The sequence below is a fragment of the Cordyceps javanica genome, chromosome 1, assembly GCF_051103115.1.
Source record: "Cordyceps javanica chromosome 1, complete sequence".
Classification (NCBI taxonomy): Eukaryota; Fungi; Ascomycota; class Sordariomycetes; order Hypocreales; family Cordycipitaceae; genus Cordyceps; species Cordyceps javanica.
The window spans coordinates 4,987,102-5,012,500 of record NC_139295.1 but is presented as its reverse complement, the minus strand read 5'-3'; the positions used below and the strand labels follow the sequence as shown (position 1 = coordinate 5,012,500).

General features: G+C 55.0%; 10 protein-coding genes across 10 annotated transcripts; 5 read left to right on the top strand and 5 right to left on the bottom strand.

Annotated features, from left to right (window-relative positions):
• Positions 1 to 885: 885 nt before the first annotated feature.
• On the top strand, positions 886 to 2,104 carry V2A60_001509 (uncharacterized protein; the record flags this gene model as incomplete). Its single annotated transcript, XM_083252869.1, has 2 exons — positions 886 to 891; positions 977 to 2,104. 2 exons carry the CDS (start codon positions 886 to 888, stop codon positions 2,102 to 2,104), a joined length of 1,134 nt encoding a protein of 377 aa, XP_083108995.1.
• Positions 2,105 to 2,669: 565 nt separating this feature from the next.
• V2A60_001508 (uncharacterized protein) lies at positions 2,670 to 4,605 on the bottom strand (the record flags this gene model as incomplete). The annotated part of the gene is made up of 2 exons (XM_083252868.1): positions 2,670 to 3,594; positions 3,653 to 4,605. 2 exons carry the CDS (start codon positions 4,603 to 4,605, stop codon positions 2,670 to 2,672), a joined length of 1,878 nt encoding a protein of 625 aa, XP_083108994.1.
• A 769-nt stretch (positions 4,606 to 5,374) lies between these two features.
• On the top strand, positions 5,375 to 6,190 carry V2A60_001507 (DNA-directed RNA polymerase III subunit RPC25; the record flags this gene model as incomplete). Its single annotated transcript, XM_083252867.1, has 5 exons — positions 5,375 to 5,386; positions 5,446 to 5,544; positions 5,602 to 5,698; positions 5,761 to 5,908; positions 5,968 to 6,190. 5 exons carry the CDS (start codon positions 5,375 to 5,377, stop codon positions 6,188 to 6,190), a joined length of 579 nt encoding a protein of 192 aa, XP_083108993.1.
• A 133-nt stretch (positions 6,191 to 6,323) lies between these two features.
• On the bottom strand, positions 6,324 to 7,346 carry V2A60_001506 (ER membrane complex subunit EMC3; the record flags this gene model as incomplete). The annotated part of the gene is made up of 4 exons (XM_083252866.1): positions 6,324 to 6,496; positions 6,558 to 6,719; positions 6,810 to 7,204; positions 7,300 to 7,346. The coding sequence occupies 4 exons, from the start codon at positions 7,344 to 7,346 to the stop codon at positions 6,324 to 6,326; spliced, it is 777 nt and encodes a 258-aa protein (XP_083108992.1).
• A 487-nt stretch (positions 7,347 to 7,833) lies between these two features.
• V2A60_001505 (signal peptidase complex subunit SPC2) lies at positions 7,834 to 8,647 on the top strand (the record flags this gene model as incomplete). The annotated part of the gene is made up of 3 exons (XM_083252865.1): positions 7,834 to 7,870; positions 7,946 to 8,229; positions 8,327 to 8,647. 3 exons carry the CDS (start codon positions 7,834 to 7,836, stop codon positions 8,645 to 8,647), a joined length of 642 nt encoding a protein of 213 aa, XP_083108991.1.
• A 522-nt stretch (positions 8,648 to 9,169) lies between these two features.
• On the bottom strand, positions 9,170 to 12,867 carry V2A60_001504 (Dos2-interacting transcription regulator of RNA-Pol-II-domain-containing protein; the record flags this gene model as incomplete). The annotated part of the gene is made up of 5 exons (XM_083252864.1): positions 9,170 to 10,156; positions 10,210 to 12,410; positions 12,469 to 12,531; positions 12,583 to 12,714; positions 12,780 to 12,867. The coding sequence occupies 5 exons, from the start codon at positions 12,865 to 12,867 to the stop codon at positions 9,170 to 9,172; spliced, it is 3,471 nt and encodes a 1,156-aa protein (XP_083108990.1).
• A 1,047-nt stretch (positions 12,868 to 13,914) lies between these two features.
• Positions 13,915 to 14,958, top strand: V2A60_001503 (ATP11 protein-domain-containing protein; the record flags this gene model as incomplete). The annotated part of the gene is made up of 1 exon (XM_083252863.1): positions 13,915 to 14,958. One exon carries the CDS (start codon positions 13,915 to 13,917, stop codon positions 14,956 to 14,958), a length of 1,044 nt encoding a protein of 347 aa, XP_083108989.1.
• Positions 14,959 to 15,340: 382 nt separating this feature from the next.
• On the bottom strand, positions 15,341 to 17,269 carry V2A60_001502 (Alpha/Beta hydrolase protein; the record flags this gene model as incomplete). Its single annotated transcript, XM_083252862.1, has 1 exon — positions 15,341 to 17,269. The coding sequence occupies one exon, from the start codon at positions 17,267 to 17,269 to the stop codon at positions 15,341 to 15,343; it is 1,929 nt and encodes a 642-aa protein (XP_083108988.1).
• A 1,546-nt stretch (positions 17,270 to 18,815) lies between these two features.
• On the top strand, positions 18,816 to 23,070 carry V2A60_001501 (AAA family ATPase peroxin 6; the record flags this gene model as incomplete). Its single annotated transcript, XM_083252861.1, has 3 exons — positions 18,816 to 18,987; positions 19,046 to 22,418; positions 22,494 to 23,070. 3 exons carry the CDS (start codon positions 18,816 to 18,818, stop codon positions 23,068 to 23,070), a joined length of 4,122 nt encoding a protein of 1,373 aa, XP_083108987.1.
• A 331-nt stretch (positions 23,071 to 23,401) lies between these two features.
• Positions 23,402 to 25,352, bottom strand: V2A60_001500 (uncharacterized protein; the record flags this gene model as incomplete). Its single annotated transcript, XM_083252860.1, has 2 exons — positions 23,402 to 25,000; positions 25,101 to 25,352. The coding sequence occupies 2 exons, from the start codon at positions 25,350 to 25,352 to the stop codon at positions 23,402 to 23,404; spliced, it is 1,851 nt and encodes a 616-aa protein (XP_083108986.1).
• Between the last annotated feature and the right edge of the window lie 47 nt (positions 25,353 to 25,399).

The window sequence follows — 25,399 nt, the reverse complement described above, 5'->3', positions numbered from 1 at the left end:
AAAATGTCTCCATGCTTTCGACGGCGCGGATTTGACATTTACAACGTTTTAAGAACGGCGTGACGCGAAAGCTTCAGACGGCGGCGAGACTCACTATGTAGAAGTTCGAAGAGGAACACGAGAAATCAATCACTTTAACCGCGAGTATTGAGGCGGAGACTGAGACCTTCGGGTTCAAAGTTGTTGTATTGGCTTGAAAGTAGTTTCAAGAATGAGAAGGTCTGCTTTGGCGGGTCTCAAGAAAATACCTAGAGCCCCGGTGGATGCCCTCACGCACAATTTTCTTCCTGTTTGTGCGTGGCTGGCTCCTGTAGGCGAGCCACTCAGATTAGGGCGCGGACAGGCAAGTGGATTTTGCCTGGGTGCCCACTCAGGCACAAGCCACACTCTGCACTCGCCACAGATCTGCCACCTATCACGTGCTCATCCATTCCCGACCGCAAATGTGGCGCATGCTTTTTCTTTTTTTGCCAACATTGCGCCCGCCTTGGTTGGTTAGGCTTTTGCGAGCCAGAAACCGGGGTCAAGTTGACAGTTGCTCACACCACCCATATCCGCCCGTCGTTGTCCTTTGCCGCGCAACACACTTCGCAATACAGCAGGCTGACTACAGTACCACAAGGACCTCACCACACCGCTTATTTTCCGTATTTTCATAATTTTACTGGTCTCCTCCTCAAGTGACGTGGCTGTGTTCCGTACACTCAAAAAAAGTGCTGCCTCGGCGCGCCAGGTCGGAGCTGACCCAAGTGGCGAGGATCGATAACCTTGACTTTGGGTCCCGAGGCTTTGACTGAGCGCTGAGCGGCTGGCAAAACTTGACATACACATCTATCTGGACTGCACCCTCGAACTCGCCAGCAGCTCGACCAACGACTTTGCACGATGCCCGTAAGTGGATAGAAGCGCCCTAGCCGAGACACAACAGTTTTCAGGAGTCTCTTGGCGCGGGCTTGCTAACCATGAGTTTATCTAGATCGGCGATTTATTAGCTTCGATCAGCGGAAGTGCGGGCAAGGCATCAGTGTCTGGTCGCCCGGCCCCAGCCACGAACATCAAACGAAAGGCAAGCTCCGAGCTGCCCAGCGGCACCAGCAAGGCACGGCGGGTCACGCCGCCACCGTCCCGGCCAAACCAGACATCACGGCTATCAAGCGACAAGCTTCCTTCCTCCTCTAATGCTCAGCGCTACACCGGAACTGCGGCCGGTCGACCGGCCGGATCAACCCCGAGAGCAGCCTCGACAACCGCCAATAAGCCCCGAGCCTTGCCGTCCACATCGTCCACTGCGACGGCGGCGGCGGTGCCACTGAAAACGGCACCGAAGAAAGGGTCCTTTGCCGAGATACTGGCCCGCGGCAAGGCAGCACAGGCATCTATGGGCCAAGTTGGCAAGATTCAGCACAAAAAGGTTGAGAACCCCCCAAAACGGCCTAAGGATGAGCTGCAGGAAGTTGCCGCCGCTTCCACAGGGCAGAGAGCGCGGGGGAAGAAGCCGGCCGCCGCTGTGGGATATGGCGGTACGTCACGACCTTCGCAGCGGTCCATAGGCGGCGGTCCCGCCGCCGCCGCAAATGGTAGAGGTGGTTCCAGCTCTAGACCATCTGGCAGCGGCGGCTCGTCCACTCTGTCAACCCTGCCCAGACAGCGAGTGGCGAAAGTGCCAGGCTCTGCTGCCAGGCGGGCCGACGTTGAGCCTGAGAAGAGGATCAAGAAGGCCGCCACAGCGACGACAGGTTACGCAGGCACAGCGCGGCCCAAAGCCGGTGGCGACGTCAAGAAGCGGCACGATGCCCCACGCGGCGGCGCGCTTCTCAGTGCGCCCAAGGTCGGCTCTCGCAAATACGACGACGAATTTGACGAGGACATGGACGACTTCATTGACTACGACGAGGATGACGAAGACGCCGGGGGCGAGCCGCGCTACGGGTACGCCTCGGACGCCTCGTCCGACATGGAGGCCGGCATGGACGACATCTACGACGAGGAGGACCGTGCCGCGCGTATCGCTCGGCAGGAGGACATACGCGAGGAGAGGCTGGAGAAGAGCCTTAAGGCCGCCAAGGAGGAGCGTCGTCGCCGGGCTATCGGCAGCTACCGATGATGTCTTTCTTCTTCTACCTCTACTGCTCAGCTACTCACGGAGCGGCATTGTTGCTAGACTCGGCCGAAGTAGAGAAGTTGACTGGTACGGGGGCAGTGGGATAGGACGAAGATATACCATGGCGTTGTTGATTTTCTTTTTCCTTTTTACATTGTTCTATCTCTTCACCCTCTGCTCTTGTTTTCTTTGCAGGAGAGAAAGGGCCTTTTTCTCGTTCATTTGTTCAGTAATGAAAGGGAGATAGGGATAGGACGGATGAGGTGTTGGTACGCATACATTTTACTTAGACATATTAGCGACGGAGTCTTATTTGATTATTTCAATTATACTGAGAATGCTGAATGATGTCGGGGCATTGGCAGGAGTGTTTCACAACGCTGAAAATCCGCCACGCAGCACCCTCAGTACGAATTCTGGTCATCTAGAGCGCTACCCTCGCAAGGATCAAGTGAAGTATTGTGGTTTACATTCGAATTTTGGTATATACCTACGATATTTGATAAAAAATCTATACTAGGTCGCTCTGGCTCGTGCTTGTACGTGATATCTCAATGTGCCCCCGTACTCACGGTGCAACATTGTTTGCCTTGGAGTTGGAACCGTATGGCTGGAGGAGCCACCCATCGTAGTGTTTGGTAGTTTCTGGCCCACTTGTACCAACATCCGCCTTACCGCTTGACGGGCTGTGAGTATTCGAAGGGACTTGGCCGTTTGAATAACCGTGAGTGGATCCGGCACTGTACTCTTCCCTGGCGTTTGCGTGCGATGGTGATGCTGGAGGCGGTGGTAGTTGATATGGAGAAGTAGACGAGACGACAAGTGGGGGACCAGGGTCTTTTTCAACGACGCTAGTCTCCTCCCTGACTTCTGCGACTTCACTGGTGCCATTTCCTTTGCTGTCATGAAACGCAGCTGCACTGGCAGCCATCGCGTCAGACATGATGCCCTTCTGACGGAGGTACTGGATGGATCGTAGGACCGTCAAATCTTCCTGCTCCTTATCATTGAGAATCAAGCGCTGTTGGATAGTCAAGCGGCCATTGTTGGCCTCACGCTCTTTGATGGCAGCCTCGCGAATCTCGGGATCATGCACGAAGCGACACTTGCCCTTCTTACCGCACGTACCACCTGTAGAATAGTACTTGCAGTGCCTAGTGATATCTGCCTTCTTTCCGGCAGCAGTAGGGAGTGGCCGGCTGGGGATAGTCGTAGAAGATGCCTTAGTCGAGAGAGCTTCTGGAGGTTCATCGTCTGACGAGTTGCCAGAGACACCCCGCATTTCATCACCCTCATCACCCTGCTCTCGCTTTCGCTTAATAGATGATTCAACTTTGCGCAACTGCTTTCGCAGCTTGTCTGCCTCTTTCTCAAGCGAGGCAGTCTTGTCTTCATTCCTTTGCGCTTGCGCGGCAGCCTTTCTGGCCTCAGTACGAGCTTTCGTGGGATAGTTTTTACGGCGCTCTGCAAGGAAAGCAGCGATGTCGTTGATTCTAGAGCCATAATTAGCATTATTGCAGCAGCATGATAGAAAACAATGTATCTCGTTACCTCAGCGCTTCTTCTCCTATTAATTCACTGAGAGCCTTCTCCTCCCCTTCGTCGTCTTCGGATTCCGACTCCATACCAGGCGTCAAGCCAAGTGTGTTTGTCTTGCGCTTCTTCTTCTTCCCGAGAGACGCAGATTCATTCTTGTGCTGAACGGGATTTTGGTTGGATTTGGTTTGGCGTCTGTCGTTGTGGTGACCACCTCGGCCACGATTGCCGCCATCTCTATGCCCTCCACGACCGCGACGCGGGTACTGCCCATGTTGCGTGTCCTTGTGGTGTGAGACGGAGCGCGGCGTTGCTGCAGGAGGAGGAGGAGGAGGCCCTCCATAGGGGTAGTGTTGAGGAGGGTGGTTGGCATGGGAATTAGATTGGTAGGGCTGTGCATAACCACCGCTAGCTGGAGGAGGCCTCGGTGTGACCCTTGGCCCCTTGTCATGATATCCGCCGCGAGGTGGCCGACCACCAATATGATGCGGCGGTGCTGACCCATTCCACTGAGATGGGTTCGGCGGCGGCGGAGCACCATAAGGATAATGCTGAGGGGGTGCATAGGGAACTTGCTGCGGCGGTGTGTAATGCATAGGAGGATAACTTTGCGGCGGATACGCTGGAGGATACGATGCGGGCGGCATCGGTGCAGGAGCCTGCGCATGGTGCCCGGCGTGCTCATGACCCCATTGGGGGGGAAGCTGATGCGGATAGCCGGGAGTGGGCGCTGGGGAGTAGCTCACGGCCCCAGGAGTGTGATGAGTGTAGGGCTGTGGAGGATAATCGTACCGTGGGTGCGAAGCATGGTGCTGCTCATGACGCGGTGCATGATTATGTCCCTGACCTCCACGACCACGTCCATGAGAGCCTCCACGCCGTGGCAGGCCAGATCCGCGGCCAAAGCCTCCAGACGAGCTCGGTATTGGTGGCGGCGGCGGCGGCGGCCCGTATCCGTAACCGGACATGATAGCAGGCGGAGAAGGCCAGCACAACGGGGGTTCAAATATGAAGGGTGAATGCGCGCTTGCTAAAGTTCACCTGAAGGAGGAGAGAATTCCGCCTCAGTACGGTTTGTTGATGAGATTGGTTATTGGATGCAGATCAAAGAGGAAGGGGCGAGATAGCGCTCGGGAAGAAGGGAAGCGCCGGGTGATGCAGAGAATGAGCAAGAAACAGAGGCGCAATCCAGCAAACACAGAAACCTTCAAATTGCTGACTCTCGCTTTACCTTTGCACTTCGATGTGCATGCTGCATCGCATAGCCGGTATTCAAACAGTGCGGCAAGGCCGGTTTTGTTGTCTGAAGAAGAAGCAGATCACCAGCTTGCCCACGTTAGGCGCCCAGGAGAGACGCCTTTTTTTCTGCCGCCCGCACTCTCTGATCAGACCATGAACTTGTTTGTCTCTCGAAACGGCCTGCTTCGGTAGCATAGCCCCTGAAGCGGCAGGCGGTCAGAGCAAAAACGCCACAGTGAGGCTTGGCCGCTAAGCCTGTTTAGGCTATACTGTGGCTCTGGCTTGTCTCTGCCGCTTTTCGATTTTCTAAGCCAAGACGAGGTTCTCGCGCCTAGAGCTGAGCGTCTTGAAAGCTCACGCAGTAGCTCATCTAATTCATCTTGCCGAATCTCGCCCAGCTGACCATCTGGTACTTCCCCGAATTGCTTCAGCAGATCGGGAACCGTGACTGGGTCTGGTGATTGCCCTCGCCCAGAGTGTGGTCACACCGAACTCATCATGTTTATTCTTGTACGTTGCAGATTCATGCGAATACAGTATGCCGGATAATAATTAATGCACTATTTCAGACGAAAATCTCAGATCTCGTGCAGATTGCGCCGGAAGACTTCTCTAAGCGCAGTATAATCGCCATTGAAGATAACATCAATGCCAAATACGCCAACAAGGTCAGTTCATCTCAAGATGGGTTGTCGGGCACATTAGCTGACTTTACATGGTGACAGGTGATTCAAAAAATCGGCCTATGTGTATGCTTGTATGATATTCTCTGGACGTCAGAGGGGCTTATCGGCAATGGTACAGGACTGGTCAATGTCAATGGTATGACACCTCTCTAAGCTGGGCTTTCACTTCATGACACCGCCAGCTAAATTTCCTCAAAGTTGAGTTTCGCATGATTGTATTTCGTCCATTCAAAGGCGAAGTTATCATCGGCCGCATACGAAGTTCCACACCTGCCGGCATCAATGTACGGACAGACTTCTTTGACGACATTTTTGTACCATTTGAGGAGCTGCCTCCCGGTGCTGAGTAGTAAGCCGTTTTCATGGTGGTGTCACTGCGATGCGCATCACTAATTATATGCACAGCAACCATTCTGAACAGCTCTGGATCTGGAACATAGATGAGGAAAGGCTGTTCTATGATACCCACGAAATGGTGCGCCTACAGGTCATCGACGAGGAATGGCACGACCAGACCCCTATCGGCCCTACACAAGCCGAAGACTCACCGGTCAAGACACCCTACCGCATCAAGGGCAGCATGGCCAAGGAAGGCCTCGGAGTTTGCCTGTGGTGGGACAGCGCATAGCCGCGTCCTCGAGAAGTATGTGGAAGACATTTTTTTTGGAGGGTGGGGGTTGGTATTCATGGCCGGCGCATATCTTGTACACATTTTCATCTATCAACTGTCTTTATTATTTGAGTGGAATTCAAAATTACCGCTAGAAGCGTGCTAGCAGGCGATCCTCAACATCGTCCAGAACAGAGTAGTGTTCAATGACCTGGAGGTTCTCCGCCTCAGCCTTGAACTGCTTGTCAATGTCCACGCCAGGACCACCCATGGGGTTCATTGGCATTTGCTGAGCCTGCATCTGCTGGGCAAGCTGACTAGCGGCTGTAGTGGAGGATCAGTACTCTGCTTTCCAGTTGCGGCTGCAACACAAAGGGTAACTCACCGTTGTCGCTACCGAGAAGGAAGACGTAGACAAACTGCAGGCCAAAGATGCACAGAAAGTACCAACTGATACTTGACATCCATCGAGGGTCCATGTCCTTGGTCTGCACGCCCGCCTGCAGCATGCTCTTGAACTTGATAGTAATCGGGAACGGCAATTTCACTGTGTCAACCCCGCAGCGGTTAGCAAAGACGCCCCCCCAAAATTCTTGATGAGAAAAAGAAGAAGCAAAAGGAAGTTATCAATACGTACTGATAACGTAGCCGCTGAAAAAAGCATTAATCCAGCTCATTATGAGGGTGTTGGGAATGATCATGGCCATGTTATTCTTCATCATGCCCATCATGCCGTCCATGGCACCGGGGTCGCTGAGCGGGTTGGCGGGCGGCTTGCCCTTGCTGTCCGGATCCTTGAGGAACTCGCCCGATTCGTAGCCGGCGGCGAGGGCCTCACGGCGTGCCTCAAACGAGCGGCGAGACAGGACATGATAGTTGCCGCGGAGGGTGACACCGCGCGCCAGCGCCCTCTGCTCGCGGAGGGCGCGGGCCTCGAGCTTCTTGGGCGCCGGCGCCATGAGGACCGACACGTAGTGGCGGAGGACGCCTGTGAGCACCATGACGACGGTGATGGGGATCAGGATCCAGTAGCTGTACGGAGCCGCCGGGCAAGTTGGGTTAGCAAACCATGCGCCTCAGTGCATCTTGCCTGACGGAGACTGGGGTCAGTTCCGAGGAAAACATACAACAACTGGGCGTCCCTGTGGAGGGTCTGCGCTGGAATCTGCGCCATGCTTGCGAGGAAAGGGCGGCAAATTGAGTACGGTCCGCAGCGCTATGCGAGATGGAATCGAGAGGCCGCAACGGCAAGGTGTGCGGTCGTCGGTGGCAGATGTCCTGTGATGGAATGGCATGGACTGGAAGTCTGTCGCTGCTCGCTTGCTTGTCTTGTCCGGAGCTACTATTCTGCCGCCTGCCGCCTGCCGCCTGCCGCTAAAAGCTTGAGCTGATGGGCGACACCTGGCACTCTCTCAGTACAGCGCTGCGGGATGGGGCTGGTCGCGCTGAAAGACTGCTGTGGCAGCTCAAGAGCGGTCGCCGGTCCCCACTTCTGGCCTTGGTGTCGGCCGCTGGGGACAGCTATCCTTTCCCCACGACAACTTATACAGAAAGCCGTCGAGGACCGTTTGAATGTCCAACTACGAAACCACGCAACCCGCCTCTATACTCCTCAAATACCCGAGATTTCACGGCCACGACCGCTCAATTCTTCAGCGAATATGGCGGCCGAAAAGATTGCGCTCTACAGCCTTGCGGGTAAGTTTCCCTCCATTGACGACTTGCCTGTGTGTGCCCGTTTTCTGACGCCGCCCGCGCCTGCCCGCCCTCCAGATCTGAAGAACACCTCCGACGATGCGATACCCAATTACCTCAACTCCCTCAAATTCAAGCAGACTCATTTCCTTCAGGACGTGCGGCTTGTGCTCGGCTACAGCTCCTTTTCCGTCGCCGCGCTCTGCTTCCTCTGGGACTACAAGCTGGGCTGGGACAGCACCAAGCACTTCACCGCGGCCGCCGTTGTCGTGTACATGGTCATCAACGCGGCACTGACGTACTGGATGTCCTACAAGGAGAAGAATGTCATCTACGAAGGCACAGCGCCATCCGGCGACAAGGTATACATCCCTCTTCTCCCCTCGATCGCTCTCCCGGCGGAAAAGGGGAGGCAACTCTGTGAGAGAACGTTATCTAATTGCGCCGACCACTTGGCAGATCACAATCTCGACCACGACAAAGAAAAATGTCCCCGTATACAACCTCAACATTATCGTGCAGCCGAAGCGTGCCGGCGAAAGGTCCCAGACGTACACCCTCGCCAGGGACTTTGCCGGGTGGTTCGACGAGGTCGGCTTCTTCGTCGCCGCGCCCTTTCAGGAGATGCTCGCGAGCGCTGTGCCCCTGATTGGCAAGCAGGACCCCAAACGGGTCAAAGCCTCTCAGGAGACGCTCGACGCCAACTCAGAACTTCTCGATGCGGTCTTGGCGGCGTCGGCCACCGAGGGCAAGGGCGAGGCGCGACAGCGCAAACGGTAGACGGGGTGTCAGGGCGCGCTTTGGCGTTAATCGGTGGTCCCATCTTGGAAAAGGCCAATGGTGGGAAATCGAGGCATCGCGGATTTTTGGTAACAAAGGTTGTGCCAAAGTCTGCTGCGAATCATTGTAATGAGAAGAGGTCTTATTTTCAGCGAAACTGTTTTTTTCTTCCACCCGGATACATTGTTGCTGCCATGAACAAGTAATGTACTAAGAGACTCAAAAGAGTGGAATGATACCAGAAGAAAAATGCAAGTAAAAAAACAAAATGGTATTTCCACCCATCTATATATTGCCAAAAGATCAAGATCTGATTGCCCCGACTGCATGAATGATCATGGCACAAAAGGGCAACATCAACCATTCTTCCACTCATACATTCATGACAATAAACTCTAGCCAACTGAAAATTAAAACGTCGATTATCAAAACTCGAGCGTGGCTGTTCTGGTTCAACGCGGCGAAATGAGATGCTCGGGTAGAGCCAATCGCGCTGTTGAACACATCCATAGCCTGATGTCTTTATTTTACTTCCGCCCATGCCACGCGTGCCGCACGGGCAGATGCACGCACTTCACGTACTCTGTGGCCACAGGCTGCGGCGAGGTGTCGCTCTACCTGCGGCACATATGCCAGGAGGTGGCGCGACTCGACCAGTCGCGGCAGGCCACCAAGGATTTGAAGCCCAGTCTTGCTACAGCGAGCTAGTGTCTCTGGGTCCTGTGACGATGCGGCAATAGCCTCAGGTACCCAGTCAGGTTTTGGATTGTGCGTCTCGTCGACGGCAAATGTGCTCGTGCAAATTCCAATGATGCTTCGAATATGGTCCTGTGACTTCTCAGGCGCCTCTGTCAACGACGTCTTGAGCACGTCAAGTGATGCGAGTGTGTCGGTGCCGAGACCAACTGTTTGAGCAACCGAGATGGCAACGCGTAGCAGCTTTTCAACGTCATCTTCATATATAGAGTAGGGCATGTGCTTCACGAGCATCAACACGCCGAGACCAAAGCTGGTCTTGGCTAGATTATCGTAAGGGAACTCGCTCGCGGACAGTGCACATTGCAGCATGGGCTGCGCCATCTGGACATATAGCTTCTGTATCCATAGCGGTTTGACAACTGCATACGCTTCTTTGGATAAAAATGTCTGTGGGGCGGCAATGAGCTCGAGTCGGCGAGCTATGTGAAATCCGATGACTTTGTTCTTGGGACTGTCACGGATAAGTTCAACTAGTCGCTGCGTCTGTTTCCCGTTGTATCGGCGCAGCAAGCCAGCCGCAATAGCAAGAATTGGGATAGCCTTGTCAATGGATGAATATTCTGAATTGAGCAACGCATTAGCCAGTTGTGTGTTGATGGCATCCAATACTGGCTCGGCCGTCTCCAGTGTATACTTGTTCGCAAGAATGCTCAGTATAGACTTGGATACGGCAGTTGCAGTAGCGCTGTTGTCTCTCTCCGTACTCGATATGATAGCAACAAGCATTTGTTGGCCAATATCGCCGTCAAACTATACAACCTTAGCATGCTTTCAGGGGAGAAGGAGTGACCGAGTCTACGTACCAATTTCGCAACTCTGGCCGGGTGCAGAGCCTCCACGATCCCAAATGTCAAGGAGTTTACGCGACCGTTTACAAGCCACTTCCATGAGCTCGGCGTCGTTGCGTAACCGTCTTGGAACAGGTTAATAGCCCATGTCTCAGCAGCTAATGCTGCTTGTTGTGTCTCGGTAAACTTGTGTGTAACGAAGCTCGCGAGGCTGGATATAAGGTACAAGTACTGCGAAGCAGAAAACTGGTCGTCGCGAGGAAAGTCGTCGCTCAGTACTATACTTTCATTGCCAATATTGCCTGTTGTGTGGGCTGCCTTACGGTAGAGCGTTCTAACAATGAATAACGTGATTAAAAGAAATTCGCCGTAAACCTCTACCATGGATTTGACGGCGCTGAATTTCAGCATATTCACTTCAAGGCTGACTTCAGGATTGCCCACGCTCTTGAGTTCGGGATGCAGATTAGTGATGTCACTTAGCCATGTGGTAGACACGCGCAGCTGGTTGCGATCCAAGTCTTGCTTGAAGCAAGCATCATTGAAGTAGCGGCAGGCTGACTGAATACCGGCAACCAGGGAGCACCAGAGCTTGTTGTCGGCCTTGAATGCAATAGCCTGCAAGAGCTCATTTGTCAAAGCGGAAATAAGCGTAACAAAGTGATCAAGTCCTGGTGAAGGTGGTGAGGGCAGTTCAGAGCAGCCAACATATGCTAGCATGGACCCTAAATCTTGGATCATTTTCGCTCCGTCGGCACCCTGTACCTCCCAAGCCTGGTGAATGATGGTCTTCCCCTTCTCTAATAAGGTGGCAAAAGCGGTTGGTAAGTCCAGAACAATGCGCTGAAGAGACTTTGCCGTCTCATTGACCAGTTCATCGGATGCGGAAGGATACTGCCGAGGGTCTTGCGAGTGTCGTGTGGTAATTTCGAACAGCAAATCAGACACTTCGGCGCAAGATTCATCAGACAGCAATCTCGTGTTTTCTTCTGTGCTTCTGGTAGCAGGAGACGCCCGCTGGCAGAGAAGTACGGCAGCTCCCTGGACAGCCTCCGCGCCGACTATGAGATCCTCTTTGGATGCTGTAGCGTTCTGAATCGTCATCAATGAAGCTTTAAAAACGTCATTATAGAGGCTGTTGAAGACAGAGTCGATGGATACAAAGTCGGAGAGGTCTTCAGCATTCATTGTGTGCTTCATTAACAATATGCGAGTCTCGAGAATGACTCTTAGCAATCTCAAAAGATCCCGGCTGTGTGACTCAGACTTGGGGTGGCGTAGATTCTCCTTGATGTGTGTGACAGCCGGGGCGACCATGAGAACAAACGCACCTGGTGATGCGCTCAGAATGGCAACAAGGAGTCGGCCTGCTGCACCAGCGTACATGGCATTTGAGAGATCGTTGACACAGTCACGGGTTACATTGAGGGTAAAGTCTCGCAGATCGTCCCCGCCCAAACGAGTCGTGAGAGCCTTGAGAGCTTGGAGAGTAGCCCAGATGGTATCTTCAATTTCACCGTTGCGAACCTCATACTTGAGACTGCCCCATATCCGGTTGGCAAAGGGGACGACAGACTGCTTGGGGTCTTCATATTGCTCCAAACATGCCTTGAGGGTCCGCAGCACATCAACTTTTACGTTGACAGTGACGCCATCTCCCTGGTCGAGCTTCCCGACTAGGAACGGAATGGTGTTGTCTGCCAGCGCATGGTGGGCCGAAAAACATTTGCGCAGCTGAGACTTGAGCTCTTCCGGCGTGACCTTGCTCTGCGCAGTGCGCGGTAGGGTGATTGGAAAATAGGCTTTGAAGCTGCCATAGACATGCTCCAAGACGTCCTTTTCGGGAGAGTATTGGAGCATATATGTGTATAGGATATCGAACCAGACGAGCAGGGAGTCGGGGTCGCGCTCGCTGCGACAGAGATCAATTAACTCGACAATGAAGCCAGTAGCGTCGTCGCGGCGCTTTATGTTGGCGGCGACATCTTTATGCGATATAAGGGAGTGCAGCAGTTGGTACACTGCCAGTCGAGTCTTTGCTATCTGGCGAGGGAAGTCGTCCTTGAGCGCGCACACTTTCCGAATGATGTCGTAACCGGTCGAGGGCTGGAACGATTTCATGGCGACAATTTTGGAGAGGGCCGAAGCAGACGGTAAGACGCCTGCCTTGTGGTCGACATCAAACATGGCACCGAAAAAACCAACCAAGAGTTTCACTGTGTGCGGTGTGATTAGCGAGGGGCGTGAGCCGACGTCGCAAGTTCAGCTACGTACCTTGGCTGGCCTTTAAAACGTCATTGCCGACATACACGAGGGTTTGCGAGAGAAATTCTAAAGCTGTTGGGGTCAGTATACCAAATCCGCCAACTTTCACAAGAGAGGCCATACCTTTAGCTCGCGCCGTCCAATCGGGCTGTTCTTGAGAATCCTGACTGTCACCGCCGGTTCCTGGCATCCAGGCCTGCACGGACTCTACCCAACGGGCGACGGGATTTGTCGCAGGTACGGCGCTCTGAAGCTCTGGTAGAATGTCAGAATAGAAGTTTTTCGTAGAGCACCATATTTATTATGTGGAAAACACTTGCCTTGCGCGGCCTGCTTGGCAAAGGAGTTTTGCTTGACTTCGTCATCGGCGAGGACAAACTCGAGCGCAAGCTGTCGAAAGTCGGCCATGTTGCAAGCTACAGGGGTAAGGGGAAAAGGGAACAATACTGAATCCTTTACACTTTCGGCAAGGACTGGCTATGCAATGCAAAAGGGCAAAATTGTCCCAGGGCTGACAAGCTCAAACAGTCGACATTTGCCGCGAGGCGGGGTTGATCAACGACGCTGGTTGACGAGCCGGAAGAAGTGGGAGAAAAAAGACTAGGACAAGAGCATGAGAATTAGGCAAGGCGCGGAGAGGAAATCGAGATAAGCGAAGGACGGAGTGCAACAGAAAGAGGACGGGTTTGCCTTGAAGCACCAAGAGACAGAGGGACAGGCACTACAACAAAATGACGTCTCAACGAAGAAGAAGATGACGAAAGAAGAGGCAGGCCGCAGAGACAAACAGTCAGGCTGACCATGCAGCTCAAGATGGAGAAAGCCAAGAAGCTTTGCTTTTTGGAAGCGACCCAAGACCGCGGTGCGGCGGCGGCGAAAAAATGCCCAACAAGCCCAGTCTTTAGCAGGTGACCAAACAGTCACAGGGGAATAAGCGAGCTAATCACAGGCCCAACCAGCGCAAATCAGCCCCAGGCGCGCCCGCTAAAAGGCCGCTGGAAATACTTATCAGCTGGGCCCGAAGAAGCCGTCGCCGCCACATGGACTACTGATATTCATTCATCCTAAAGCATAGACTACAAAAGGAAAATAACTTGGAAGATAACTCTACGATATACTTTCTGAAGCTTCAGACTTGGAAATTCTCTTTTTACAAATCTATTGAAGCCATTATTAGTACATGTAACAAAGAAAGGGAGAATAGAGCAACGCTTTCGTGTTGCCGTGGCTCGTTGACATCTTGCTGAGGTGCAGCCTTCGATTCGCCGTAGGTGGGTGGACCCTCTGACGTCGAGCTGCCCCACTAATCGTCTCCAACACCTACTTGAACGGCGAAAAGGTAACGAGCTTTGAACATCCCAATATAACGACCAACCATCCAATTGCGTTTCCTCGACGCCGCCGCCGCCCCTCATCCTGGTTCAATCGATTGTCACAAACCTCGACCCTTCCATCATGGCAATGGCTGCTTCTTCCGCTCGCGGCCTCGTATGTCGCCATCTCACAGCCGCCGGGTCGCGAGTGCCGTCGCTGGGGCGCCGGCTGCTCCCCGTGCAGCGTCGCTGGGCGCAGGTCCACGACGTGCGCTTCCTCGCTACCCACCATGCCACGCCGCAGGCAGTGCTCGACAAGTACCGCGACAAGCTCAATAGCAAGGCCCGTGCCGAGGGTCACGATTCCATCGACACCCTGCGCGCCGCCTACGCCGACGAAATCCTCGCCCAGCGCAAGAAGGGAGCCGTCGACCCGGCCATTGACCAGTTCATCCCCCAGACCGAGGGCACGCCCGTCGCCCAGCCCAACCGCGAGCAGCAGCAGCCCCCGACCAAGACGCCCGAGGAGCTTGCCCGCCAGGAGCAGCAGCGTGAGGCCGCGCGCAGGGCCGTGGCGTCGGGCGAGAAGCCCGCCGTGAAGACGCTCGACGACATCCTCGATCTCGAAAAGGTGCGCGCCTTGCCTGAGAAGGAGATTACGGCCATCTGGCGCCTCCGTCACGCCGCATCGCCCTCGCAGCTCTGCGCCGTCATCCCCGCCGCGACGTACGCCGCCATGGAGGACCTCGCGCGCCGCGCGCCGCAATTCGTGCTGCCCGTACCTCACGAGACCCAGGGTGCCGAGATGCACTTCTTGCAGTGGGTGTTTGACGCCGCCTCGCGTACCAGCACCGTCCTCTTCACCCAGCTCGCAGAGTACAAGACCCGCGGCGAGTTTGCCCAACCGCACACCACAATCACCCACCACCTCGACCTCGCCGCCGACAAGGGCCTCGTCCTCATGCAGGGCCAGCTCATGGACGACCGCGGCGTCCGCCCGGAGCACGCCAAGTGGCTCGCCATGTGCCTCCAACGCTTCTACGGCGCATGGGAGGCCGGCGTCCAGCTCGACGGCGAGCGCAAGGAGCGCGCTCTTGCCCGTCAGCAGCTGCTCGAGTGGTTCGCTGCCGGCGACGCCCGTTTCAGCGTTGACAAGCTGCTCGAGGAGGCCGAGCGCATGGGCTGATCATGTATAATGACATCATCTACACTATTTTCGCGCAGAAGCTTGGGACAGGGCTCCCTGCATGACACACTTGTACAACACTGGGTTGTATTGCACTTCTTTTACCTGTATATTAAAAAGTTTGGGGCCATGTATACATTGTAACGTAGGGCCTTGTCAATAGAATACGACAGAATAACGAAACTCCGAAGTCGAACTTAAAAATTACAGCGTTGGCTTTTGTGCCATATAATTTCTTGCTCACTGGCTCATTGTGCTCATTGCCGTGGATCAGCCATCACACCTATATATCGTTCGCAGCAGAATATTGCAACAAAGGTATAAAAAACACAAAAAGATCTGGCTCTAAAACTCTAACGCCTGGATAAATTTGTCTAACTAATCAACATTCGGGTATATGCGGCTGTGTTGTATGCTGTGCGACCTCTGGTTGCCACTCGGCCAATCCCTCACAGCCATCTGGAACGACGCATCCATCTCTGCTCGGCCACGTCTTCCACAGCACCTCGCGTACTTCGACAAAGACCTGCTCCACGGCGTCCATTGCCCACAAAACGTCCAAGTGCTCGTATCCGGCCACGACTTTGCTGTGAACGAGCCTCACATGAGGCTCCCGGCCGTTGCCGAGACGGCGCAGCAGCCGCCTCCCGTCAACGAGCTCGTCATTCTCGCAGACCCATAAAGCCATGGGCGGTGCCTTTTCATCATACCATGCCGTAGCGCCTCGCCCATAAAGCCGCCGAAGTTCAATATCCTCCTCGGTCTTGACCCTGACGATGCCGTGAGCTTCGTGAGCGTCCTCCTGGTCGACCTTGTCCTCGCTACGGACCGTCTCCTTGGTGGCCAGGACGCATTTGTGCTTCGCAAAGCCGTCGATGCCCAGCCACCACCGCATTGTCTCGGCACTGACATAGACGGGCGCAAACTGGAAGAACCGATCGCGCAGGCCGCGATCCCACCGCCCGTCCGTCCATCCAAAAAGGTACGCAAAGACCTTGTAGCCAAGCCAGCCGTACATGGTCGGCGGCACCAGCCCATGCATTCGCATCATGAACGGGATGAAGGCATGGATGCCAAACACGAGACGGAACAGCACCGGCGACAGGAGACGCATGAACCGAAAGTAAGCCTTATTGATCAACGGTCCGGCATACACTGCGGGGGCCAGCGCGCAAAACACCGAGATCTTATCACCCAACTCTGGTCGTTGTTCCTTTGCCAAGGCAACAAAGGTCTGCGCGGTGCCTTGCGAGTGGCAGACCAAGCCCAGCTTCGGAAAGCCTGTATCAAGCAGGACCCGGTCAATCAGGGCGGAGAGATCAAAAGCACCCATCTGAGTCAGGTTCCAGCACCACAGGCGGGGGTCGTCCGTCCGCAGTACCTCGTGCCGGGGCTCTAGACCGCAGCGGTTGTTTCCCAGCCATACATCGTACCCAGCCTTGCAGAGCCAAAAGGCCATGGACTCGTCGTCGTTGCAGCAGTACGCGCCTGAGCTCTGGAGAAGACCGTGTAGCAGGAGGACTGGCGCCTTGCGCTTGGCGCCGGGGCTCTTGAGCCGCATCTTGGATTCTTGAAATACGTGCCGGTCGGCGGACGGTTCCTTGGCGGTGGTGTACTCTGACGGGTCGTAGACATGCCAGAGATCGATGAGGAACCCGTCCTCCGTTTTGACCTTGATCTTCTCCACGTCGAGGCCGACCCTTCGCGCATAATAGGCTACATCACTGATGATGGGATCGCGGCCGCCTTCGGTGGGTTTGTAGCGCTGAGCCAGGCCTTCCTCCTCGACAGGGCCGTCGCTGCAGGACATGCGCCGCTTCCAGGACCGCTCGCTGACTCGCCGTGTCTCGGCACGGCGCTTCTCTTCGTCGTAGAAGACGCGCCTCTCGTCGTAGTTGCGGAAGGTGCATGTGTAAAAGGCCTTGTGAAGGACGGCTGGGATGCTGGTAATCATGGCCGCCATGACAATGCTGAGAAGGAAGAGCAGGCTGAGGACTGAGGAAACGATACGAAAGAGCAGGTATTTAAGCTTTTTGGCGGTTGTTGGTGGTTCGTATGTGGGTAATTTTGCAAACAGGCTCGTAATATGTAAGGTGTTGGCTTCATCTAGGTCTGAGTGTCCTTGCTGCTCGTGGATACCCTGTTCCTGCTGCTTCGTGACGCTGCCTTGGCTATCTTGCGCCCCGATGGCAATTCCCTCTGGATACATGCCGGACCTGAGACCGCTCTGAAGACTCGGGCGCCCTTGAACTGTGCCAATGGAAGTCAACGGCGGTATCGTCACGGTAGGGGCTTGCTCCGCTGCTACCATTGTCAAGTGTCAGGAGGTGGATTGTACCGAGAGGGTGTTGATGAAGGCCGCAAGGCCTGGCAAACGGTATCGAACTGCACCACAACAATTCCACAGACGCCGTTTTGACAATGGCAAGCAAATGACGGAATCTGCTCACGCAAAGAGGAAGCCTATGTTAATATGCAGATCATCAAAACATTAAGGGGCAAGGCGCAGGCCCGCTAAATCTGGGGTTGGCGTTTGCAGTCGAGGCGCATGTGAAAGAGCATTGTTTGGCCTCGACTTGAGGATAGGGACTTTTGACAGTGTCAATTGGAAAAAAAATCTCCAAATTTTGACTCGAAAACATTTGTGAGATGATTTTGCATTTTCTGGTCCCAATTGGGCACTATAGTCTGGAATCTACAGAGTGTCTCACTATGTCTATATTGTTGCGGACCCCAAGTAGATGACGTAAAACCAGCGTTGAAATCTATGGACTCGCGGAGAATAAAGATGTGGAGGACAACAAGCATGGCCTAATTCAATGTTAAGATTGAGGTGTCCGCCCCCCCTTGTTTACTGCTCCTCCTTTTTCGGACAGAAATATTTTTCTCAAATATTGAACTGGCCTTGGAAGATTACTTGACTTGATCTAAAACTGAGCCGCTGTTGTCCTGGTGAACTACCCTATAGACGTTTATGGTCATACCTAATTCATACAAAGTCACCAAATGGTAAATTTCTATCGATTCGGACGCTGATTACCATGAAGGAGAATAGTTCTCGTTGTTCATTTGCTATTTCCATCATTTTGATCCTTGTTATGCTGCTGAACAAACCACGTGGGTGCTGAACATAGTGCTGCGAAGGAGCCGTTGAAATAGTCTTTGTCACACGCATCCTTTCACGGAGCTGATATGAATTCGTCCTCCAACTTCGAGGCAGTAGAGTCATCACATGGTGAATGTTTGCCCACGACCTTGACCCAGAACTTTTACCATGATTGCATGAATTGCTGGGGCTGTCACAAGCTGTCCTACCCCAGACAAGCCGGCCACACTGAACCGTACTGGTATTAGTAGTTACATACATAGTATAGCGGGCTTTTACCCCGAAATGCCCCCAAGCTCCCCTGTAGCTTTGACTAACCTCTTTCGTCAATGCCAAAGGCCGACGACCCCAGCAAACTGCACAGCTCTGCCGAGGCCTGCTCCAGTCCACTTTCCATGGTCGCATCCAACCGAGCCATGCCCGAAGCCGTAGCCCTCCTCCAAAACCTCTCTACTCGTTCAACGCTTCTTGCACACTGACCCAAACGCTACTGCGCTTCAATTGCACCGTTTCCAAAGCTTCGCGCCGCATATAGCTGCGCAGCTTCGCAGACCGCTGCTTTCGCTGCCTCCCGCGCGCGTTTGGAACCCGAACCACGTCCCGCCTTCCTCGACCTGCTCCGGCGAGAGCTATGCTGCGGGGCGGCTAACCGGAGCTCTGCATCATCTTTCATAGCCAGCGCCCAGCTTAAGGAGACCTTCCTGCCCTGCTCTCGAGAACAAACCGAATCCCCCCATCCAACGCCGCCATAATGACTACGGCCTCGAGTAGTGCGGCAGCTGTCGTTCCGCGGCACAAGCTGCGTCGTCGACGTGCCGACAAGCCTGCCATCACCTCACGCCTTATCCTCGACGATCATATCAAGAGCGATGTCGGTATTCTCTCTGGAGATCTCTTTGCAGACCTTTTCCCTCACGTTCGGAGTATGTGATGCACAATGACGCGCTGCAAGTCGCCGCTGTTGCTGACCCTAGATTGCAGACACTGATGACGGAAACGGCCCCGATATTTTCCACGTCGCCATTGCGCCGTGGACACCAAACGCCTCCGCTACAGGCAGTGCTTGGTGCATTGTGCCCGTTGTTCGCTCCTCTAGCCTCGCGCACTCGACGGTCCAGTTTTCGCCCTCATCGCCTGCCCTTCAGAGCTTCGCCGTCACGCTCCAAAAGATCGCTCCCTCCAAGCTCACCAGCCATAGCCGAAGCGGAATCGAGGTCCTGATCCTCGACGTTGCTGCTGTTCCTCTCGAGACAGTGTTTGTGAGCCTGGAGAGTGAGCTCACCAAGCGCCTCGAAAATGGCGAAGGCACTTTTTTCCGAGAACATCCCCAACAAGTCTCACGTGGCACCTTGCCTCAAGACCGTCTCATGACTGCGCTGCGAGCCGCTCTCGGAACGCTCAAGGTTGTGCACTCCGGCGATTTATTTCCGTTGCCGCTGCCACCGCACGCGGTAACGCACTTACCACCGAATCCCGGCAAGATAATGCTTTGTGAGCCTGTCGCGCAAGGTGTTCTCACGCCAAACACCAAGATTGTGCTCATGCGCGGCCGAGTCCACCGAAGACAAGAACGTAGCGCTTCATCTCTGAGCCAGCTGAACGGTACCGTCGATCATGGAGAGGACACCAGTGCGGATCAGTTTTTTTCTGCTGCTGAAGAGCGATACAAGACCGATGCACCTCCTGATGAGACTGAGACCGAGACAGCGACGGAAACAGAGACTGACTTCTCTGGCGCTGAGCAGGAAGACGAGCTTTCTGACGATTCCATGGACGATATGATCTCCCTTGAAGCGCCAGAGCTGCACGCCACCAACATCAATGGACCTGGCACCATGGGGCCTGGCACCCCTATGACAGTCGCCACGCTGCGAGGTCGCAAGACTAGCGGCATTCAGACCCCAGGCTCTGTCTTCTCCAACTTCACGGCTACCACGGCGCGAGCTGATAGACCCCGTGGTCGTCTGTTCAAGGCACACGGGCTCCAGCGACCGATCCCCTCCGAAATTCTACACCCGAAACCCGCCGCACAGGACGATGAAGAGGCTAGGATATATGTTGACATGTCTTCACTGTCCAAGATTGGATGCTTTTCTGGCGACTGGGCTCGTATTGAGGTTGCCGAAGAGCCACCTGCCAATGGCTTTGGCGCGTTTGGACTGGGCAGCTTTGGACACAACGACTCAGAGACCGCCATCTGGCGTCCAGTCAGAGTCTTTGGGCTACCAGAAGGTTACTCGGCACCCCGCACGGTCAGCAGGATAGCTAGCTCGCGCGGTAGTGAGCGCCGCATGTCCTTCTTTGAATCTCAGGTTCAGCGGCCGACTAGCCCGGCCGCATACGCCTCGCCCGTGCTCCTCGCCAACCTCGAAAATGCTACTCACCTGAGGATCTCGGCCCTGAAGAAATCATCCTACCAAGGCAAGGGTACAAATCCACGTTTTGCCAGTGCAGCGCATCCGCCATACGCTCGCGATATTACCATCCAGCATGTGCGAACTCCAGTTTCTGCTGAACGAGCCTACCAGACAGCGGTCCTCGGTGGGTTGAAGCATTACTTTGCTGACAAGCTGCGATTGGTGCGCTCCGGTGATTTGATTGCCGTATCTGTTGATTCTCAACTCGGTCGCGCCTTACAGGAGGCTGTTGGTGCGGGAGGCTCTGAGGTGGACGATGTTATGGCCCTCACCACTAGTGAGCAGGCTGAGGGCTCCCATTACGATGGCGTCGCGTGGTTCAAGGTCGGCCACATCCAGATTCAAAAATCTGACGAAGACGAGGACGGTACTGCGGAAGGCTTTTGGGGCTCTGTAGCGTGCATTGACAGCTCAACCGTGGCCATGCATGGGTCAGGATTCGTGACAAGTCGTATCCCTGGCACCAGCCATAGCACCTGGCCGTATTATCTGGGTCTTCGAAAGGCCCCCAAATCGGAGAGCGATTCTGCGGCACCGCCGCCGCTTTCCATAATTAAACAGGATCACATCTCACCTCTACGAAGACAACTGCGCGAGCTGCTGATCGCAGCGACCAGCCAGCGGGCAATCCATCTCAAGATGCCGCCAGTGGCTGTTCTGCTGACATCAACACACCGCAATATCGGAAAAACGACGCTAGCCACAACATCATGTTCAGATATTGGCCTCCACACATACGCGATTGATGCCTATGATATCCTCAACGAAGGAGGCGGCAGCGGCAGCGACGTCAAGACAGAAGGGTTTCTAAGGACCCGTGCTGAGCGCGCCGCGAGTTGCGGCGCCGATTGCTGTGCTCTGCTCATTCGCCACATCGAAGCGCTCACCGCAGATCGCATCGAAGCGACCATCAAAGAGATTCTCGAGGACACCCGTGTTCTGATTGCCACCACGAATAATGTCGACGATGTCCCTGATGGTGTCCGGGCCCTCTTCACTCATGAACTCGAAATGGGCGCGCCTGACGAAGCAGAACGTGAAGCAATCTTGCGTGGCGTGATCGGAGACCGCGGCATTACTCTGGATCCAAGCATCGATTTAAACTCGATCGCTCTCAAGACGGCTGCTCTCGTCGCGGGCGACCTCGTCGATGTCGTTGAGCGCGCTTCGCTCGCCCAGCGTGCGCGCATTGAAGCTCTCTCGTCCAAGACGGCCGGGACCGGGCTCCCGATTACCGTGCGCGACGTGCAGGTCGCCGGCGGTCCCCTCGCCCGCTCGCTGACGGGCGCCGACTTCGACGTGGCGGTGGAGGCGGCGCGCAAGAACTTCTCCGACTCCATCGGCGCACCGAAGATCCCCAACGTGACGTGGGATGATGTGGGCGGACTGAGTAACGTAAAGGACGCCATCACTGAGACGATCCAGTTGCCTCTAGAGCGACCGGAACTGTTCGCTCGCGGCATGAAGAAGCGGTCCGGCATCCTGTTTTACGGCCCGCCAGGCACGGGCAAGACGCTGCTGGCCAAGGCCATCGCGACCGAGTACAGCCTCAACTTCTTCTCCGTCAAGGGACCCGAGCTGCTCAACATGTACATTGGTGAATCTGAGGCTAACGTTCGCCGCGTGTTCCAGCGCGCGCGCGACGCCCGACCCTGCGTCGTCTTTTTTGACGAGCTCGACTCGGTCGCGCCGAAGCGCGGCAACCAGGGCGACAGCGGCGGCGTCATGGACCGCATCGTCTCGCAGCTGCTCGCTGAGCTCGACGGCATGTCGGGCGGCGACGACACGGGTGGCGTCTTCGTCATTGGCGCCACCAACAGGCCCGACCTGCTCGACCAGGCCCTCCTACGCCCTGGTCGCTTCGACAAGATGCTCTACCTCGGCGTGTCCGACACGCACGAGAAACAGCGCACTATTCTCGAGGCCCTTACCCGAAAGTATGTCTCTTGTCACACCCCAGCAAGCCCCCCTCCTTCCTTCTGCTTATACTAACCTTGCTCCTTTTCTCCTAGATTCACACTCCACCCCTCCGTTTCGCTCGGTGCCGTCGCGCAGCAACTTCCCTTCACCTACACCGGCGCCGACTTTTACGCGCTGTGCAGCGATGCCATGCTCAAGGCTGTCACGCGGCAGGCCACGGCCGTCGACGCCAAGGTGCGCGCCCTCAATGCCGACCCAGCCCGCCACCACAAGGCTCCTGTCTCGACGGCCTACTATTTTGACCACTTTGCCACCCGCGAGGATGTTGCCGTGACCGTCACCGAACGTGACTTCCTCGATGCCCACGAGGAGCTCATCCCCAGCGTTTCGGCCGGCGAGCTCGCCCACTACGAAAAGGTGCGCGCCATGTTTGAGGGCGGCCGTGACGCCGCCGCCGGCCAGAAGCAGGTGTCGCAGCAGAGGCCGACCTCGTCAAGGAGCAGCCGCCCAGGCACGGCGGGCTCGCTCAAAGGCAAAGGCAAGGCGGTAGCGACCGAGGATGGCGGCAGCGGCGCGCCCAATGGGAGGGTGAATATGGGCAAGGGGAAAGCCGTAGCCACGGCGGGATTTCAGGATGGCACGGCGAGCGATGACGAGGATTTGTATTAGAAAAAGCGAGAATCGGAGGAAAGGAGAGGTTCTTTTTGCATGATGATGGGAAATACAGTTTATTGGGAACGCTTCTTGCGTTGTGATCTTGCATCAGGAAAGAGAGGAACATGTGCGATTGACCGTGCACCACTTACTCTATGTACTACTTATAAAAATCAAGAGAGATGTTTCCCCTGCTTTGGTCACATTAACACCCGGGCAGGCATGGGGACTTGAACTATATGTCGTTGTGTGCGTTTAGAAATGCAAATTGCTCGGCTATGTGTAATTGTACTCTTTGTAAACGAAACAAGTCTTTCAAGCCTCTCTCCGCGTGGGCTCCGTCAGTCTATTTTTTCGCTGCAGGCTCGTCGGAGTCCTCATCAGAGTCCTCGTTCTCCTCGTCAGAGTCATCGGCTGCCGGCTTGGGAGCTGCTTTTGGCTTCGCTGCCTCTGCAGCCTTTGCTGCTACTGGTTTTGTCCCTACAGGCCTCTTCTTCTCCTCTTTCTCATCGTCAGACTCATCAGATGCCGGCTTGGGAGTCGCTTTTGGCTTCGCTACCTCTACAGCGTTTGCTGCTACTGGTTTTGTTCCTACAGGCTTCTTTTCCTCCTCTCCCTCCTCTTCCTCCTCTTCATCCTCCTCCTCATCCTGATCGTCGTCGTCATCGTCGTTGTCTGTCTTGACAGTCGGTTTCGGGTTGACTGCTTTGGTGGGTTCTGCCACTATAGGCTTCTTTTCCCCAACTTCCTCATCTTCCTCATCGGAATCTTCCTCGCTGTCCTCACTGACGTCCTCATCGTCGTCATCATCATCGTCCTTCTGCTTGGTCGCTGCCGGCGGGCCAGTATTTTTCATAGGCGCCCCGCGGTTCTCGCCCTCGCTGCTCTCTTCTTCGTCATCGCTATCTTCGTCGTCGTCGGAATCATCATCTTGTGCCGTCACAGCGGCCGCCTGACGCCACTTGCCGCTAGTGGGACTCTGCACTGACGCCGCGATGGACTCTTGGCCGACGCTCTTCCATGTAGTGCTCGTAGGCGACTGGAGACCGGTACTTGCGGCGTTGCCTTGGGCGGCGGAGTTTGCGGCGCTGATGGACTTGGAGGGTGTCTTTGGTCTTGTGGCGTCCTTATTGTTCGGATTGGACGATGGCGTGACGGCGGCGACGGCCGCGGCAGCAACAGAGGATACTGTAGCTATGGTGGCTGCAGCGGCAGCGGCTATTGGGGCTTTTGACCCGGGCTTGTTCTTTGCTTCCTTCTGGACATCATTTCCTTCATCTTCCTCATCTTCCTCATCTTCTTCGCTGTCGTCACCATCATCACCATCATCATCGTCGTCCTCATCAACCTTCCCCTTCTTAGATGAATCGGCCGAGCTGTCGTTTTGGCCATCCGTATTACTCTTCTCAGCTCCATCTGTCTTGGTAGCTGCCACCTCTCCTTCAACACTTGCAACCTGCCCGAGACTGTCGCTGTCTTTACTGGTGCCTGTACTACCCTGGGTGTCTTTTTCAGGTTCCAGCTTCCCGTTGTCTTCCTTGTTCTCGGTATTCGCTTCGACGCCGGTACTTTTCGTGTCCGCCACTTCCTGTTTTTCTGCGCCATGCACCTTCTCTCTCAGGCTTTTAGACTTAAGTTCCTTGGCCTTGGCCGCCGCTTCATCGGCAAGTGACCGTACCGCTAACTCCTTTGTTTCCGCCGCATCCACAGCCTTCTCAGTCGGCGATTTAGTAGAAGAGGCTGCTGCCGCAGCCGCGCCGGCGGCAACCGCGCCGGAAATGGCCGTGGCGGCTTTCGTGCTCCCCGTCGTTTTCTTGACGGTGCGTTTCAGCTTGGGCGCAGGATGTTTATTGTGAATGTTTGGTATGGTGTGCTCGTCGTAGTGTATCTTGACATGTTGCTTTAGTTCGCCATATTCGTTCCATTCTTCAATTTCGACGAGATCCTGATGATGGCTCTTGTCAGCATGGCTGCGACGCAGGGACGGCGTGGGACTTTGTGAGAACGTCGACCCAGCAAGTTGGCGACCGAGTTGTGCGACGTACCCCAACTATGAAGCCTTCCTGAAATAATCCAGGCAATTTTCGTATGCGGCCACCTTCATCTTTGCCCGCTCTGCGCGCCCAGAGCCGCTTGGCCTTTTCGTCCGTCGCAATGTCCACAGCCTTGAAGGGCACTCGATTAGCTCGTAAAATGGTTTCGAGACGTGATGTAGCAGTAACTATGTGGGAGGAGCCGGCTGTAAGGGATGTGAAGATGTAGAGAGCTGGGTCTTCCTCAAACGAAAGCGTCGACATGACGGGCGACGGCGGTTGAAATTTGATTCGATCGAAAGTGTGGGTGC